General features: G+C 42.8%; 1 protein-coding gene across 1 annotated transcript in view; it reads left to right on the top strand.

The window, feature by feature from the left end:
• The window catches only part of FBXO32 (F-box protein 32), a 30,923-nt gene extending 23,283 nt beyond the window's left edge, over positions 1–7,640 (top strand). The window contains exons 6-9 of the mRNA XM_063131101.1: positions 2,143–2,327; positions 3,294–3,476; positions 4,645–4,788; positions 6,184–7,640. Coding sequence (XP_062987171.1) covers positions 2,143–2,327; positions 3,294–3,476; positions 4,645–4,788; positions 6,184–6,273 — 602 coding nt within the window. The 3' untranslated portion in view covers positions 6,274–7,640. The remainder of the gene's footprint in view (positions 1–2,142; positions 2,328–3,293; positions 3,477–4,644; positions 4,789–6,183) is intronic.
• Positions 7,641–17,738: the final 10,098 nt, after the last annotated feature.

Genomic DNA, 17,738 nt, shown 5'->3' with positions numbered 1-17,738 from the left:
AGACCCATTGAACTCAACTTCAACATGTCTGAGCAAACATGCATAATATCAGACTGCCCAAATCCTGGGCAGATCTAAGTGAAAGGTATAAAAAGAGAGAGATCTGTTTGCAAGTTTACTACATTGTTATGGTTGGGCTGGGAAAAACTATACTCAATTATACCAGGCAACCCTTTTTGGTTGGTCATCATGAATGACTTGGAATGATTGAAAGACTGTGGCACAGTGCTCATGGAAGTGCTACACCTGTAAATAGTTGCACACAGGACTGGATGTTCCTCCATATGAAGAAATCCCATGTATATAGAAAGCTAGCATTTCAGGGAGAAGACTTGGTTAGGACCTTTCCCCCTGATATGCTAGTTTTCTGTGTGCAGGGAGTTTTTTGTATCGAGGAGCATTGGAGTGGTACAGCCGACACACAGGTTGACTACAACAGGATTGGGAACATCAGGCCTTTTGTTTGGTAGTCCTGATCTCTACAGCCCCTTACTCTAAGACAGGATGGTGGAAGACAAAGTTAGTTGCACTTAAAGTCCCATTGAAATCAGTGTTAGTCACAATTAACTTCAGTCCCATTGATTTAGATGGGACTTAAGCCTTGTGTGGCGCAGAGCGGTAAAGCAGCAGTTTCTGCAGCTGAAACTCTCCCCACGGCCTGAGTTCGATCTCAGCAGAAGCTGGTTTCAGGCAGCCGGCTCAGGTCGACTCAGCTTTCCATCCTCCCAAGGTCAGTAAAATGAGTACCCAGTTAGCTGGGGGAAAGGTAATAACGGCCGGGGAAGGCAACGGCAAACCACCCTGCTATAAGGCCTGCCAAGAAAACGTCAGCGAAAGCTAGCATCCCTCCAAGAGTCAGTAATGACTCAGTGCTTGCACGAGAGGTTCCTTTCCTTTCCCTAAGAACTGTGAACGTTTGTTCTACATCAGGGCCCATATCTGTATCTAAACCTTCACCAACAGGTGCCTGTCCAAGCTCTTATCTTGACATTTTTAAAGAAGGAAATTTTGCAGCTTACCAGATTGGAGGCAAAGGATGAGAGGGGTCAGAGAAAACTGGAGAACATCCAACATAACCCAATGGAATGAAGAGACAGAATTTCAGGAAGTGGAAAAAAATAAATAGTTTTATTCCTCAAAGTACCAAATGCATTTCAGCCCTTTATGATATATATGGGCCTTCTTTGGAGGCAAAACCAAAAGCAGAAAGGGACAACAACTCATTTTAAAGTACACATTTTAAAAATAAAACAGTCAGATTAAAAACCATTATATTAATCACACAGCAATAATGCCTGTGTGTGTATACTCACTCAATATTTCTAAAAATGCCTGCAGAGATCTGTGAAAATGGTATGTCTCCAAGATTAATCCTGTAATTGGTAAACTGTTTGATATGCAGGTGTGTGTGTGTGCGTGTATCAGATCTATCTATCTATCTATCTATCTATCTATCTATATATATGGTACACTCAGTAGTTATAGCTGTATTCTGAAGCCCTTGAAGATGGCCTTTATATATCAAATAGGGCTGAAACACACTGGGCTACTTCAAGGAATAAAACTATGTATATTTTTCTGCAACACCCTGAGACTTTGGTTGGGTTTGCACAATCAGTGGGTGAAAAGACCCTGTATAGGTCGTTTTCCCTGCTCCTGTGCGAGGCCGCCATTGGCTTAATTGCCCACGGCACAGCGCAAGTGGTTGTGATGTCCAAACCTGGCGTGTGGTGTAGTGGGGGTGGCTTCTAACCCACCCCACAACCCATAGGTTGTAGTAGGCTTTGTGGGCTGGGTTGGAATCCACCCCCACCACATGCTGGGTTAGGACGACATAGCAACCTGCAACATGGCACCGGGCAATAAAGCAAATGTCAGGCACACACGTGGGCAAGGGAAACGCAGCTGTGTCTGGGATAGAAGGCAATTCTCCTGTGTCATTTCTCCTGCCGATTGTGTGAACTTGGCCAGTGTCGCTTCATTCCATTGGGCAAAGGATGAGATGCAAAAATGGCCTCCTTTTGCTCCCTCCTTTGCTCCTCCGTTCTGTCGGCCCTGATAATTAAATGCGGTGTTTTCCGTATTTGTTGTGCTTTGCTCGTGCCTGATTTGACTTTGTTCTTTCATTTTCCTATTAAAAAGTCCTGGAGGATCAACAGAACATCAGGCTAATAAAGGAACTACTCCAGACGCTTTACATGTCGCTCTGCACCTTGGTCCAAAGCGTCGGCAAGTCTGTTCTGGTTGGAAACATCAACGTGTGGGTCCACAGAATGGAGATGATTCTTCACTGGCAGCAGCAGCTGAACAATATCCAAATCACCAAGGTGAGTGAGGATCCTGCCCTTTTTTGCCCAAAATTCTGCTAGAGTGATCAGATACAAAAGAGGGCAGGGCTCCTGCAGCTTTAACTGTTGTGATGCAGAGGGAATTTCCCCAGGCGCTGCATGCAGACAAATGACACCTGCTGAAGTTCCCTTTCCTATACAACTGTTAAAGATACAGGAGTCCTGTCCTCCTTTTCCATATGGTCACCCTACATTAGCGGCCTTCCCCGACAAAACAAGAGAGAGAATTTGGGCTGTTTGAATCTGAATTCAAGAGAATCAGACGCGTGAGTCGTGATCTACCTAAGAAGGTTTTCATTTATAAGCTGTTTTTATAGAATCATAGAATAGTAGAGTTGGAAGGGGCTTATAAGACCATCGAGTCCAACCCCCTGCTCAATGCAGGGATCCACATTTCTGTACACACTGCCTTCAATGGATCAGGAATTGCCAGTGCAAATCCGACATGCATCCCAGCATAGCCCCCATTACATGCGAACTCCATGAAGGGCACCTGTGTGTTCAAAGGGGCAGCTGGGCAGTGCCACTGGTTGCGCCCTCAGAATGACCCAGCTTCCTCAGCCTCACCCTCCAACATGTGGATGTCTGAGCACCAAATCAGATGTCGGTGTCTGAGCAGCAAATTTTTTCTATCTTCTTTTCTAACACACTTTCTAAAGCAGCTTGCATTTAAAAACAAAAGACAAATATGTGAAACCGATACATGAATTCTTAAAAAAATTGTGGTGAAGTATTTAGATTGTGACACTTCTATTCCCCCCGCCCCCAAGGACGTACATCATCTCTCCTACCCCTCATTTATATATTCTGCCAAGATGTGGCATCTTAAGCCAAGAAGCTAGTCTCTGATCCTTTCCGTCGGTCAATGTTCTTAAAAAGCAGCATTGCATCACTGGTGCCTTCCAGTGTTCTCATACCATATTGTTTGGCTCTCTTTTCTCCTAGCCGGCCTTCAAAGGATTGACTTTCACCGACCTCCCCTTATGTTTACAATTAAATATCATGCAGCGGCTGACAGATGGGAGAGACCTTGTGAATCTTGGGCAAGTTACTCCAAGTCTTCAGGTGCTCAGCGAGGACCGGCTGCTGTGGAAAAAGCTTTGCCACTACCACTTCACAGACAGACAGGTAAAAGGCAGCAGAGAGTGAAATTGTGAAAGTTTCACTCAAGCAACAGGGATACTGAAAAACAAGGCCAGGGTCTTGCTTAGTCTCACCACCTGGACTAGTCTTGGGCCAGGAAGGTTACTTGACAGAGGGCTCATCTACACCAGGCAGGATATTGCACTATGAAAGTGGTATATAAAAGGCAAGAGCCACACTACTGCTTTATAGCGGTATTGAAGTTTACTGACAACTGTTTGGGCCCATTGACACAGACCATATACCGCTTTCATATCACTTTCATAGTGTTATATCCTGCTTGGTGCAGATGTGTCATGAGCCCCAACAGTTGTCAGTGCACTTCAATACCATTATAAAGCAGTAGTGTAGATCCTGCAGTGCACTTCAATACCGCTATAAAGCAGTAGTGTGGCTCCTGCCTTTTACATACCACTTTCATACCGCTTTCATAGTGGAATATCCTGCTTGGTGTAGATGAGCCCAGAGTATCTGGAAGCAGAACACCAGTTATGTGGCAAGTTCCTAAGAGCACATTTGAAACACCTGTATGCCCAATGAAGGAGCGTGTCTGCAATTTCTACCAAAGAGTGAAGATAAAATTCAGTTTAAAAAGTGACTTGCCTGCTCAATAGCCTACCGTTTTCCTTATATGTAGAGCTTGGGCAGAAATTATCAGTTTTTGGAGACTCACTGTCTGTGTCCTGAATCATCAGCGGTGTTCAGATTTGCATTCAGTCTGCTTTGTAAGAGTCCTGCTTCAATTCAGACATCTCCTAAACAAGTCCGAATCAGCCCCATTCAGTTCAGAATTCAGTAGAATCCAAAGAACACCCGTAATAGTAAATACAATTCTCTAAGCAACGTACAGTCAAAACCAAATTAAAACAAAAAATAAAATAAACATAACAATTGTTATTATATAACAATACTATTCTAAATCCTAAGTCCTACACAGACACATTTAGAGTTCACATTCATTAAAAGCGTTATAAATTACTATTTATAAGAATAATCTATTTGTGCCACATACTGATTTTTATTTTGTTTGATTGTGGCATATATGAGAGGGTTTAGATTTGCTGGGGCCTCTTTCATGGTGGTCTAGTTTCAACTAGCCAGATCTTGAAGCATTTGCCAGACCTGTAGTTTGATGGCGTCCTTTATGTTTCAGATTCGCAAACGGCTAATTTTGTCAGACAAAGGGCATTTGGATTGGAAGAAGATGTATTTCAAGCTTGTGAAATGCTACCCAAGGAAGGAGCAGTATGGAGATACGTTGCAGCTCTGCAGACACTGCCACATTCTGTCCTGGAAGGTAGGTGGTCACAGCCCCTGGACCACTGAAGGGCATCCTTGGATGGCTGAGCAGCTGATGCTCAACCTCTCACTTGATCAATCAAACTGTTTGATCGTTTGGACCCTTTGTTTTTTTTCCTTACCCCAGCTTTCCCCAATCTGGTGTCCTTTTGGACTTCAATGCCCATCAGCTCCAGCCCGCATAACCAATGATGATTAGGAATCCTGGGAGTTGGAAACCAGAACATTTGAAGAGCACCACATTGGGAAAGGAGGCCTTATCCACAGAAGCCACTACCCGTGGCTTTCATGAAACATTCCTTTGCATTTTAAGGAGCAATCCTATGCATGTTGAGATAGAAAAAAAGGCCTATAACTCCCAGCATGTCCTGGCCAATGCTGGCCAGGCATACTGGGAGTTGTAGGCCTTTTTCTATCTAAACATGCATAGGATTGCGCCCTTAATGGACATTCTAGTGAGAGAGTTTGTACTGGTTTGATATACAAATATGGCAATAAAGTCAAAGTTTGTCAGATCAGTGAAAGCCAGCATAGTATAGTGGAAAAAGTGTTTGGTTTAGACTTGGGAGATTTGGATTCAAGTTTCTGCCTAGCCATGGAGCTTATTGGCTGGTTTGGGCTGCTCTCGCTCTGTTTTTTGCCCTAATCTACTTCACAAGATTGTTGTTGTGAGGATGACATGGGGGCTGATCCCAATGAAGGCCACATTTCCTTTTTTCATGTTAAAAGGCAGAGCTAGGAATGATCAGGAATGTATGTGAAGCTAGAGCCACCTTTAATATGTTGATAATATGGGTGAGCTTGCGGCTTTTGCCTTCAGCAATGACTAAGGCATGAACTTCTATTGCTGCAAGTGCAAGTTAGCCGTTTGTCCATCTGGTGTTACTAAGCTATCTACAGATATGCCACCAATGACACAGCCTTTGTAACTCAAGGGCCCCATTCAGAAGACACCTTAAACCATGACTTCAACCATGGTGGTTAAGCCAGAAAGCCAGCCCATGTTCAGAAGATACCTTAAACCACAGCTTTAACCATGGTGAATAAAGCAGAAAGCCTTATTCACCGTGGTTAAAGCCATGGTTTAAGGTGTCTTCTGAACACAGCCTGGCTTTCTGGCTTAACCACCATGGTTAAAGCCATGGTTTAAGGTGTCTTCTGAATGGGCCCAATGGCTACTATCCTGTTGGCCATACGCTACCTCCATTATCAGAGCCAATATGACTGTGTACACCAGTTGTTGGGGCACATGTGTGCACTCATGTCTACTTGTGGGTTTCCTGTCGACATCTGGCTGTCCATTGTGTGAACAGAATGTTAGATTAGATGGACCCTTGTGTGATCCAGTGTGGCTCTTCTTATGTTCTCAACTCCAAATATTCTTGCTTTCTAGGGCACTGATCATCCCTGTACAGCTAACAACCCTGAGAGCTGCTTGACTTCCCTTTCACCCCAGGACTTCATCAACTTGTTCAGATTCTGAACTTCCGAGTAATTTCATTGTATATCTTGGTATTCTGATGGGACATTTTATACTGCTGAGCAGACCAGCTCAACTTGTATATAGTGTGTAAATATTACTGTTTGGAGTTTTCGAGTCAAGAGGACAACAGGATTTTTAGGAGGCAAAGAGAGTCGTTGTTCAATGGCACTGAACTCTTTTAAAAAAAATGAAGAATATGGCCTTCTAATTGGACTGATATATGTAAATGCTGTACTTTGTAAATATGATGCTTTGTAAGAATTGGAAGTGCAAGCCGTAGAGCAAGACTCCTAATTCCGTTGAAATGTCTCTTTGAAATGGAATTTGAAATGTCTCTTTGATTTCAAAGTCAAGAGAATTAAACACTGCGATTAGGCTAAAGCTGTTGAACTACATCCCTGCTCTGAGTTTTGTTTACAAAAGATGTTTTTAAAAATGACAACTTACAAGGATGTATCCCTTTATCCTTTTTTTTAAAAAAAGAATCAACATAAAATGTATACACCATACCATTTTCTACCTCTGAAAAGCTGTCCAACCAATCCAATATGCAATGTGAAGTGTTTGTACTTTATATACAGAGATTTAAAGGTGAAATGTTGATGGTGACAGTAAACATATTCCTTTTCAGTAATGCTTAAGTTCAAATATAGAACGTGTTTAATGGTATTTGAATAGTCAGGTTCTAGGAAATTTAGTAACGATCTAGCAAAATTGTCAGCGTCTTTCGATGCCTGGTGAAAGATCAAACACAAAAAAGAGTAGGTGATGATGGAGTTTCTGTTTGCTATGCCACACCACCTTAATCCTGTGTAGTTTCTGGAGGCAGTGCAGCATAAGGTAGCTTTGCTGCTTTGCAAAAAGATGTAATTTGTGTTTTTTTGAGGCAAGCTTATTAAACATGCACGCACGCACACACACACAATTGTTAGCTTTTTAACTCTGTGGAACTTAAATGGGAAAGATCCATTTCTAGAGGGCACTTATTGGCTAGTGTCTGTGACCTCATGAATCCACCTCTCCTCCTCCCTTCCACCACTCCATCTTCAGAACAACTTTGAAATTGTTACATCACCTGATATGTGATGTTTTAATGTAAAGATGCCAGAGGGACTGAACTTGGGATGTACTGCATGCAAAATGTGCACTTTACCACTGAACTAGGGTTCTCCCAATTGTTCAGCAAATTCCATGACAGGTGAAGAACTTGCTGAGACATCTTGTTGTATTACAACTGTTTTCCGCCTGCATTTGCAGCAATAATACTTCTGGCCCATTGGATCCAGATGTCTTAAAAGTAGAATGGGGGCCAGCATGCCAGCTGGGGATTCTGGGAGTTGTAGGATATGAAAGGGATTTTTTTAAAACAACAACAACTGTTTTTACTATGGTTTTGTAAGGAGATTCGGGGTGGTGGAGGAAAATATTTACATTTTTTAATGAAGATTGAGTGAGGTTTTAGTTTCAAGTCCCATATCAGTGTAAATGTTGAATGACTTGGTTTCTAAGGAATTGATCCACATTTATACTAATGATTTCACTGTGATTTGTGGACCCTGATTCTCATGTGGTGTAGCTACTTTGCCCAAGAAAAACTTCAGAGAAGTTGACTGTATTACAGCTAAGTGCTGTTTCCTTCTTCTTTCTAACAGAGGATGTGTACCAAAGTTTGTAACTTCATAATTAGACTATTATGCATAATGGAGAGATTAATGTTTGTGTATGGAGGAGGAATAAAGGAGAATGAGAGACATTTGCCTCTTCTCGTGGTTTAATAACCATGTATATAAAGCTCATATGCCTTGCAAAGGCCAAATTTGGAAATTTGTCAGGTTACTATGGAAAAGGAATACTCATGACATTGGGAATAATTAACCAATTGTTACGTATTCTATAAAACATGCTCTTTGCGGTTTATCTGGAATTTTTGAAATGTTTCGGTTTGTTGCAAGCAAAGTTACTTTGCATCTTCTTGGGAAGTGTGCAATTTCTATTGGAGTGTGTTCAGACAACGCATGTAAGAGAAGGCTGAGGGGTTAGATGGGAGCTGTTCACTGCGAACAGAAATACTTTAGAAGGATTTTGACCATCATGCTACATTCCAAAGGTAAACAATTTCTGTTGTTACAAAAAAGCTCTTGTAGAACTGGTCAAAAAATCAATTACTGAATGTATTATAGGGGAAAGGCGAAAATCCTATGGCAGATAGAGGATATGTCTTCTGTTCATATTAAGTGTTGATGTTGGATTCGGAGTTGTATGGCCAAGAGGAACGTAACTGGCTATTATGTTTGTTTAGATGACAAACAAACAGGTGGTTTTCTTCCGGTATTGAGAATGTCTGATAAACCACACATGTAATGTGTTGGTCCTTCACCCTATCTAGTCAATACTGAGGGCAAAAGCTGAGCTCAAACAGGCTACATTATCTAAATATCCAAAAGGGGCAGGTTTGGTCCATGTCATATTATACCTTCTCGTTGGGGCACCTTCTCCTGTATATCGATTTTGGTGCTAAAATGTACACACAAAAATGGGAGAAATTTCCCACACGGAGAGGTTGCTGTAGCCAGGCAAGTTGCGAAGACAAAAGTAAGGTTGGAATAATGGAATATGAAAGTCGATTGATAAGTTCCCTCCTTTGGAAATTAAAACAGTTCATTCGGTTAATGCTTGTGATGTGAATGAGGTGATCAAGTTTTAGATACTCGTATATACTGCTTGTTTCAACATGGGTTCTTTCTGCTGCTTCGTCTCAGCATTGATCCAAGTATGCATAAATACAGTTTAAAACGGATGTGTTCATAGTGTGGATAGGAATTTTGGGAATTGTACAGCTGCTTTGGAAGGGTTTCAGTTGCCTTGAGGGGGCTTCTGCCCTGAAAGGAAGCCTAGAAGTATTTTAAATTAAATTAAATAAAAAATACTTGGCAGCTAATGTTATTTGGGAGAGCAGAACTTGATCTGGATATAAGGAAGTGGTGTTTGGTGATTAGACCACGTATACGTGTGAAAAAAGAGAGAGGTGGGGTCTATTTACGTGTGGGGTGTGAAACTATTTTTTCATTCGCTTATATGAAGCCAGCTTTTCAATATTATTCTGTAATGTTAGTCATACATCTCTTCTGGCCCTAATAAACATTTTCTTTCTTCGAAACCAGTGCTTAGCAAACAAATCCCTCCTGAATTCCCCTGATTTATACATCATGACTTTTGAAAACTGTTTTTTGATTTTCTAAAATGTGTGGATTTTATACTAAAGAAACACTTTGATTGTTCCAGATACTGTTTGTTCCGATACTAAAAAAAGGGGGGGGAAAGACATTTTGTCTGCACCTTGTATATAGAAAAATAAACCTCTTGTAGCTTTTGAATGAACCCAGATCTCTTTCGCTAAGACATGTTCATTACATTTCTATCTGAATACAGTCTCAGATCATTATTCTATGACACATCTGCACCTGTTCTGCAGGAGGAACCCCTTTAAAGAGATGATCCAAACAGTCAAACAGCAGCAGCAGCACAGAGCTTGCTTGACCTGGAGTGGTCTGATTGTCTGAACAGGCTGATTGCATGAAACAGGGTCAGATGCTGAGATAAGCATGTTTGAAATAGAAGCCTGGGTACCAGTTTCTGCACACTCGTGTGCAACAACCCCCTTTCTTCAGGGTACCAGAGAACTAATTAACTCTTTCCCTACTCGCTAAATCTTAGGTCTCAGATCACCTTGGAACTTTTGAAGTACAGTAAAGTATCTAGCAGGTCCGACAATATGTTCGTGGGCTTGAATTCATTTAGGGAAGAGACAGTGTCCTGTCGCGGGGGCTTATTTTAAAAGCCATGCGTCTCTTGAAGGCCTCTAGTGTGGGAAAGCCCATGACCTCCCTAGGTCATTGGTTCCATTGTCGTACTGCTCTAACAGTCAGGGAGTTTTTCCTGATGTCCAGACGGAATCTGGCTTCTTGTAACTTGAGCCCATTTTTCCATCTCCTGCACTCTGGGATGATTGAGAGGAGATCCTGGCCTTCCTCTGTGTGGCCTCAGAAGTCTGGGGATGCTCAGAAACCCTTGGAACAATAGCAACTCAAGCTACAAAATGTCAGTCCAGCGGGGGATATCTATCAATGACAATGGTTATTTGTTCTCTTTGATGAGGGCAGAAACCCAAATACATCCTTTGTACGGAATGTGCAGCAAGACCGTTTCCCAAATTTCTCCACTGGGAGCCACTAATAGAATTCTCACCCTGTTCCATACACGTTAGTTCCCCTCTCTGACCTAGAAGCCTTGTAATGGTTTGTCAGTACCCTCCATCCCTGCCCATTTTTACTACTGCTTCGTTCCTTGTATTGCATTATCCCTTACTTGTAATCTTCAGAAGCAACCTGGAGACACCACCAATATGACCCTTTCCCTGACCTTCATCTTCAAATTATCTTTCCTTTGTGGACGTTTGGGGGATGACGAGTTGTGCTTTTACGTTCAGTATCATGGGTGGCATTGGGAAACTCCAAATCCTTGAATCCAGAATGGCTCTAGAAATGTTGCAACTGGAATTTGTGGCTTTCCATGAAGGGCACCATGGTAATGCACATGGACTTCGACGGAGCTAGTTTTGAATGGCTGAATGTAATGGTTGCGGCCTATTTAAAGCAAGGGTTGGCAATAGCTCTGTGTGACTGCCTTGTAGGAGAAAGACTCACTCTACTCAAAATGGTGAGGTATACATTGTGCAGGAACTGTGGTGAAAGGGACAGACACCTCTTTTACCCTATATGTAGTTCTGCTCTTTCCTTCCTACACACTGTCTTGACAGAAAATATATTTCGCTATACATAATGCCAGCTCTGGAATGAACATTTCTTCTTTTTTCAAAGTCACAAATGTCTCTTTTTAGAACTTAATTTGCAATAATAATAATAATAATCCGCCCTATATATGTATAAAGAGGAAGCTTATTTGTTTAAGAGGGTGGTTTTTTTAAGTTGATGTAGCTCAACAGGGTGATTCTGGGGTTGAAAAGCATACTTTGTTACGTATTAAAACCCATTGCATTTAGCATTATTGTGTGACTGAAAACCCTTCCATATAAATTTTGCACATTATTTTTCTTGCATGTTCAACCCTTTGACTTTGACAATTGTTTGGCACAAACAGTGGTGCAATATAGATATTTTTTGTAAACTGTTTTTGACACTGAAATATAAATAAAATGTTCAGAAATGTATGGACCCTGGTACTTTGTTTTATTGGCTCATGCTTCTCCTGGCTTAAGGTTGGCTTCCATCATCTTGCCTCCCTCCCCAACCCTGGGGACAACACACATTCATCTTATCCTTCCATTCTTCACAGTGAGGCTGTTGATGGAGCCCTTTTCTCATGGCTCCTTCCATAGACTATGAGCAACACCGGTCCACTGAACAAAGGGCTTGACCCAAGAACCAGACTACACAACCCCCCCCCCCAAAGCCAACAAACCCCCTATATCTACATAGACATTATTACAGGCCCAAATCATATCTGCCCCAATGGGACATATCCTTGAATGTGATATGTGCCATCACTTGCCCACAATGCCCCTTCTATGGTCTTTGTAACGCGAACAGGACGTTCTGTGTTAGATGGGTGGGGGACCCTTTTTTTCTGCTGATGGCTGCATTCCCTCATTGGTAAGTACTCAAGAGATGGAGGCATGTTGGCAGTGAGTGATGCCAAAGGCAGCGGTAGGCAGGGCCAGAGCCAAAAGTGGGTGGCTCTCTCCTTTTCTCTTTCTGCTACCCCCCCTTTTCTCTCCATCTTTCTTCCCATGCAGTGGCTGCTCGGGAAGGGACCGGTCCCTCTTGGCAGAGGCCTGAATGGGTTGCATGCAAGGGGCTTTTGAAACTAGGAGGAGGGGCGCATGAAATTTGGCCAAGGACCACATGCACTTGGTTGCTTGCTCTGGTATAAGAGAACAGGTGTGTTCAAAAGAAACTCTCCAGCTATAGATCCAATATGTGGAAGGGGAAGAGGGCAATATCCATCCACCCGGCCCACTAATGTTCCCTCACTCAGCGTATGTCTTCAGCATGGCATCAGAAAGGGGAGCACATGCACACCTGGCTCTGCAGGGAGGGGCTCTCAAGTTGCAGAACCCCTGTGCCATTGGAGTTCCCGATTGCGTGGAACACCTGTGTGTGTGTGTGTGTGTGTGTGTGTGTGTGCACTGTACGCTGCCCTGAGATCTTATTGATATAGGGCGGGATATAAATGTTTTAAATAAATAAATAAATAGGTAAGAACATAAGTGCCCTGCTGGATCAGACCAAGGGTCCTTCTAGTCCAGCACTCTGTTCACACAGTGGCCAACCAGCTGTTGACCAGGAACCCACAAGCAGAACATGGGTGTAACAGCGCCCTCCCACCCATGTTCCCCAGCCACTGATATATACAGGCTTATTGCCTCTGATACTGGAGGTAGCACATAGCCATCAGGGCTAGTAGCCATTGTTAGTCTTCTCCTCCAACCCCCTTTTAAAGCCATCCAAACTGGTGGCCATCGCTACATCTTCTGGTAGCAAATTCCACACCTTAACTATGTGCTGTGTGAAGTACTTCTTCACACAGCACATAGTTAAATTATGGAACTCACTACCACAAGATGTAGTGATGGTCACCAGGCATTTTCCTGACTGCTGGGATTGCCACCATCATCCCCCCACCCCTTCCCTCTGCAGCCAGCGCGGAGAGAACCACATCAGCTGCCTCTACAAGTTCGCAAATGCAAGCTCGGAGGGCAGGAAAAGGGGGTGTATCAGTAGGCGGGGAGGGGAGGACTTATGCCATACCCCCACTCCTCCCCAACGTGCTTCCCTACCATTCCACGATGCCTCAGCTATATGGGTGAAAACACCCGTCTAGCTAAATTGCTGGGCCCAAGGCATAGTGAGTTCAGAGGCTTATGAGTATCCAATAGGATTGCACTCTAAATTGTTGTGCATCACTTGATGGCTGCTTCTTCTTCTTCTTCTTCTTCTTCTTCTTCTTCTTCTTCTTCTTATTATTATTATTATTATTATTATTATTATTATTATATACTGCCCCATAGCTGAAGCTTTCTGGGCGGTTTACAAAAGATTAAAACATTAAAAATCGATATATACAATTTAAAACCATAAAACAGACAGCAAAGACAACATACATTTAAAAACAAATAAGGAAGAGGAGGAGGAGGAGGAGCTTATTATTCTTACATAAGTCATGAATTTCCAAAAGACAGAAGCAGAGCGGGGTCTCAGGAGGAACGGCTGGGGGGGGGGGGCTCCCACTAACACCCAGGATTTGCTGCCATAAGGGATCTCTTCACTCTGCCTAATAGCAGGATCAGCCCTGCATTATCTGCAATCTAAATGTGATGTACATGTGGCCATACTTGCACTAAAGACTTACACTGGTTTGTAAGCCATCTCTGCCCAAATAACAACTCCTGTGATTCTTTGGAGGCAGTCGGCACAGTTAAACTGGTATACAGTTGATCTATGTTTAAGATATAGATGATTTAACTAGGGGAACTAGAATTCCATAGTCCTGAGCTCAATTGGTGTCAACTATGAACATTTTCTTGCACAACTACCATATTTCTTTGATTCTAAGATGCACTTTTCCCCATATGAACACCTCTAAAAACTGGGTGTGTCTTAGAATCGCGGGTGCGTTTATTATTTCTTAGAATCAAAGCTTTTTTTCTGTTGGTGGTACTGAAATTAGTGTGCGTCTTACAATCGATGGCGTCTTAGAATCGAAGAAATACAGTATGTTGAAATTTCAGGATTTCCTCAAGTCTCTTTCCTTATAAATTAAATGTTTCTTTCCCTTGTGGGATGGAATCAGAACCTACAATCTTTCTCCACCACAAGCCTCATATTTATAAACCCTCTATTTTTAATCCAATGATGGAATTCTGAGTTAATAGTAGTTTAAAGGGGTGTCTAGACATTTGTGAAGGGATGGGGCGGGTATAGTGAAGAACAGAAAATATCCTACATGGCAAAATGAGTAGAGACATCAGCATTCTCTTGTATGCAGTCGTTTGAGGGTGGAGAAGAGTTCACTTCTATCTGGAAGCTGCAGAAAATACAAGAAAACTGAAGATACGCCATGCACAACTTTTTGAAAAAAGAGAAGGCTTACTAAAGTGTACAGCGTCACTTTAGAGTAAGTTGTTGTGGCCAAATTTTGGTTTTCTACAATGAACAGAGAAATTTCTCTCTACTCTCTCTCTCCCACACTTGTGTTTTCTCTTATGCCCCAAGCTAATTCCCTTACTTTGGTCATTATTATTATTTTATTATTATTATTTATTTATATAGCACCATCAATGTACATGGTGCTGTACAGATTACACAGTAAATAGCAAGACCCTGCCGCATAGGCTTACAATCTAATAAAGTTGTAGTAAACAATAAGGAGGGAAAGAGAATTCAAACAGGCACAGGGAAGTGTAAACAGGCACCGGGTGGGGTGAAGCTAACAGTATAGAGTCAGAACAAACTCAATATTTAAAAGCTATAGGGAAAAGAAAAGTTTTTAGCTGAGTTTTAAAAGCTGTGATTGAGTTTGTAGTTCTCAAGTGTTCTGGAAGAGCCTTCCAGGCGTAAGGGGCAGCAGAAGAAAAAGGACGAAGCTGAGTAAGGGAAGTGGAGGTCCTTGGGCAGGCGAGAAGCATGGCATCAGAGGAGCGGAGAGCACGAGCGGGGCAATAGTGTGAGATGAGAGAGGAGAGATAGGCAGGAGCTAGGCCGTGAAAAGCTTTGAAGGTCAACAGGAGAAGTTTATATTGGATTCTGGAGTGAATTGGAAGCCAATGAAGAGATTTCAGAAGTGGAGTGACATGGTCAGAGCGGCGGGCCAAGAAGATGATCTTAGCGGCAGAGTGGTGGGCAGAGACCAGCGGACTGATGTGAGACGAAGGAAGGCCAGAGAGAAGAAGGTTGCAGTAGTCCAACTGAGAGATAACGAGTGCGTGAATGAGAGTCTTGGCAGAAGAGACAGACAGAAATGGTCGAATCCTGGCAATATTATACAGGAAGAAACGACAGGATTTAGCTACTGCCTCGATATGAGGAATAAAGGAGAGCGAGGAATCAAATATAAAGCCAAGACTACGAGCTTCCTTGACTGGAGTAAGCGTGACATTGTTGACAGTGAGAGAGAATGAGAGGTGAGGAGAAGGTTTAGGAGGAAAAACAAGCAGTTCAGTTTCTGCCATATTAAGTTTCAAACGACGATGAAGCAGCCAGGCTGAGATATCTGAGATATGGTCCCACTGGAAAAGTTCTAATTTTTTTTTATCATGTTCTGTTAACTGAAGCATGCTAACATATTAAATGGTATTCTCTTCCAGCCAAAAGAAGCCTTAGGTGATGCCTCCCTAAGGCCTGCATCATATAGATTCCAATAAAAAAGGAAAGATGACGGTAGACTAGTGATATTGTTAGTAACAATAGGATCTCAAGAGTGGAGTCAGTCATAAGTTGAGCATGAGTTGAGCATGTGATGCTGCTGCAAAAAAGGCAATTTTAGGCTGTGTAGTACCATGGTTTTCAAGTCACAGGTCAACATTCCATTTCATTCTGCACTTGTCTGATCTCATCTGGAATACTGTGTCCATTGCAGGTGCCACACTTTAAGGGGGATAGAGACGGATTGGAACAGATTCAGAAGAGGGCAACAAAGGCCATCAGCAGTATGAAAAACTGCTATTAGACGTGGTGGAAGGAACTGGATAGGTTAAGCCTGGAGAAGACACTGTGATAGCAATGGAGGCAGTGAATCCAATGTCAGTGGGGTGGTCCGGGTTTCAGTCAAAACTCTAAAGCTCTCCAAGCTGCTTTGCACTTTGGAGAGCTCCTTTAGAGTTCTGACTGAAACCCGGACCAGATTCACCACCCCACTGACACCGGAGCCTTCAATTCCCACTACACTGAGGGACTGTCACATTGAATGGGGCAAATACTTGCTCTCCAGTGCTCCAGAGGCAGGACTAAATCTAATGGGCTTAAGAACATAATAGCCATGCTGGATCAGCCCAAGTGTCCATTCTGTTCACATAGGGATGAACTGACGGTTGACCAAGCAGGACTGGCTTATGTTACCGGAGGATAGATTTCGGTAAAACAAGATGGCAAGAGGAACCAATTACCTAAGGGGGTGGTAGTCTCTCCTTCGCTGGAGACCTTCAAGCCCATCTACTGAGGTTATTCTAGCTTTGGATTCCCTGCATCGAGCAGGGAGTTGGATAAGATGGCCTCCAAGGACACCTCCAGTTCTGTGATTCTATCCAGTTCTGTTCAGGCAACATACTAAACCATGGTTAGGCTGCTAACCCTTTTGCAGCAAATGGTTAGTGAGCATGTTGAAAGCATGTTTATCTAGCTGCCCTGGTTAGGGATGGTTCACACAACACGCTAAGCCATAGTGGGCCTGTTCAGATGACACACTAAACCATGGTTAAGCTGCTAACCCTTTTGCAGAAAATGGTTAGTGAGCATGTTTAAACCGTGGTTATATAGCTGCCATGGTTAGGATGGTTCATACAACATGCTAAGTTATGGTTCATACAACACACTAAAATGCTTAACTACCGTGCCTTAGCATGTCGTCTGAGCAGGGTCTATGATAATCATTTTTATAGCTGGAAATCAACTCTTTCTTTAATTTGCATATGATTTTTGTTGTGTCATGAGCTTATTTCACTCATGCTGTCTTATGCATAGACTGATGCATGGACTTACAAGCATAGCCCATTATGGGCTTATGCACTGCCATGGCTCAAGTAAAGCCAGCCACTGCAGAGCAATTGGGGTGGGAGAAATAATGCACTACAGGAACTGACAATTTCATGCTTAATAGTGACACCTAGTGGCAGGACACCATATTACCCACAACTCAAGAGAAATCGCAGGCAAGCCTCGAAAAACAGCCACTTTCCACAATTATCTATGGCAGCCACTTTGCACAGGGATCTAGGTGTAGGACTATAACTCCTATCATCCCCAGACAGACTGACCCTTCACCATCCTGGCTGGAGACGATGAGAGCTGTAGTCAAAGACAGATGGAACATGCAAGCGTGGGGAAGGCTGACCTAGTTTACTGGGAGTCCAGTTCTATAATTAAAATGCTGAACCCAATGCTTACCAAGGAACATGTCTGGGCCAAGACAGAGCAAGAATAGGAAGGATTTTCAGAAAAGGGGCAACTCAGAAGTGAAGAAGGAGACAGTTTGATCATTGAGGGTTTTTATATACATGAAGAAGATATATAATAGCTACTAGTCCTGATAGCTAAGTGCAACCTCCAGTATCAGAGGCAGTAGGCCTATATACACCAGTTGCTGGGGAACATGGGTGGGAGGGTGCTGTTGCACCTTGTCCTGCTTGTGGGTCTCTGGTCAATAGCTGGTTGTCTACTGTGGGAACAGAGTGA

Source organism: Elgaria multicarinata, chromosome 7 (assembly GCF_023053635.1).
Source record: "Elgaria multicarinata webbii isolate HBS135686 ecotype San Diego chromosome 7, rElgMul1.1.pri, whole genome shotgun sequence".
Classification (NCBI taxonomy): domain Eukaryota; kingdom Metazoa; phylum Chordata; class Lepidosauria; order Squamata; family Anguidae; genus Elgaria; species Elgaria multicarinata.
The sequence above is the reverse complement of the archived record's forward strand: the minus strand, read 5'-3'. Positions and strand labels throughout refer to the sequence as shown.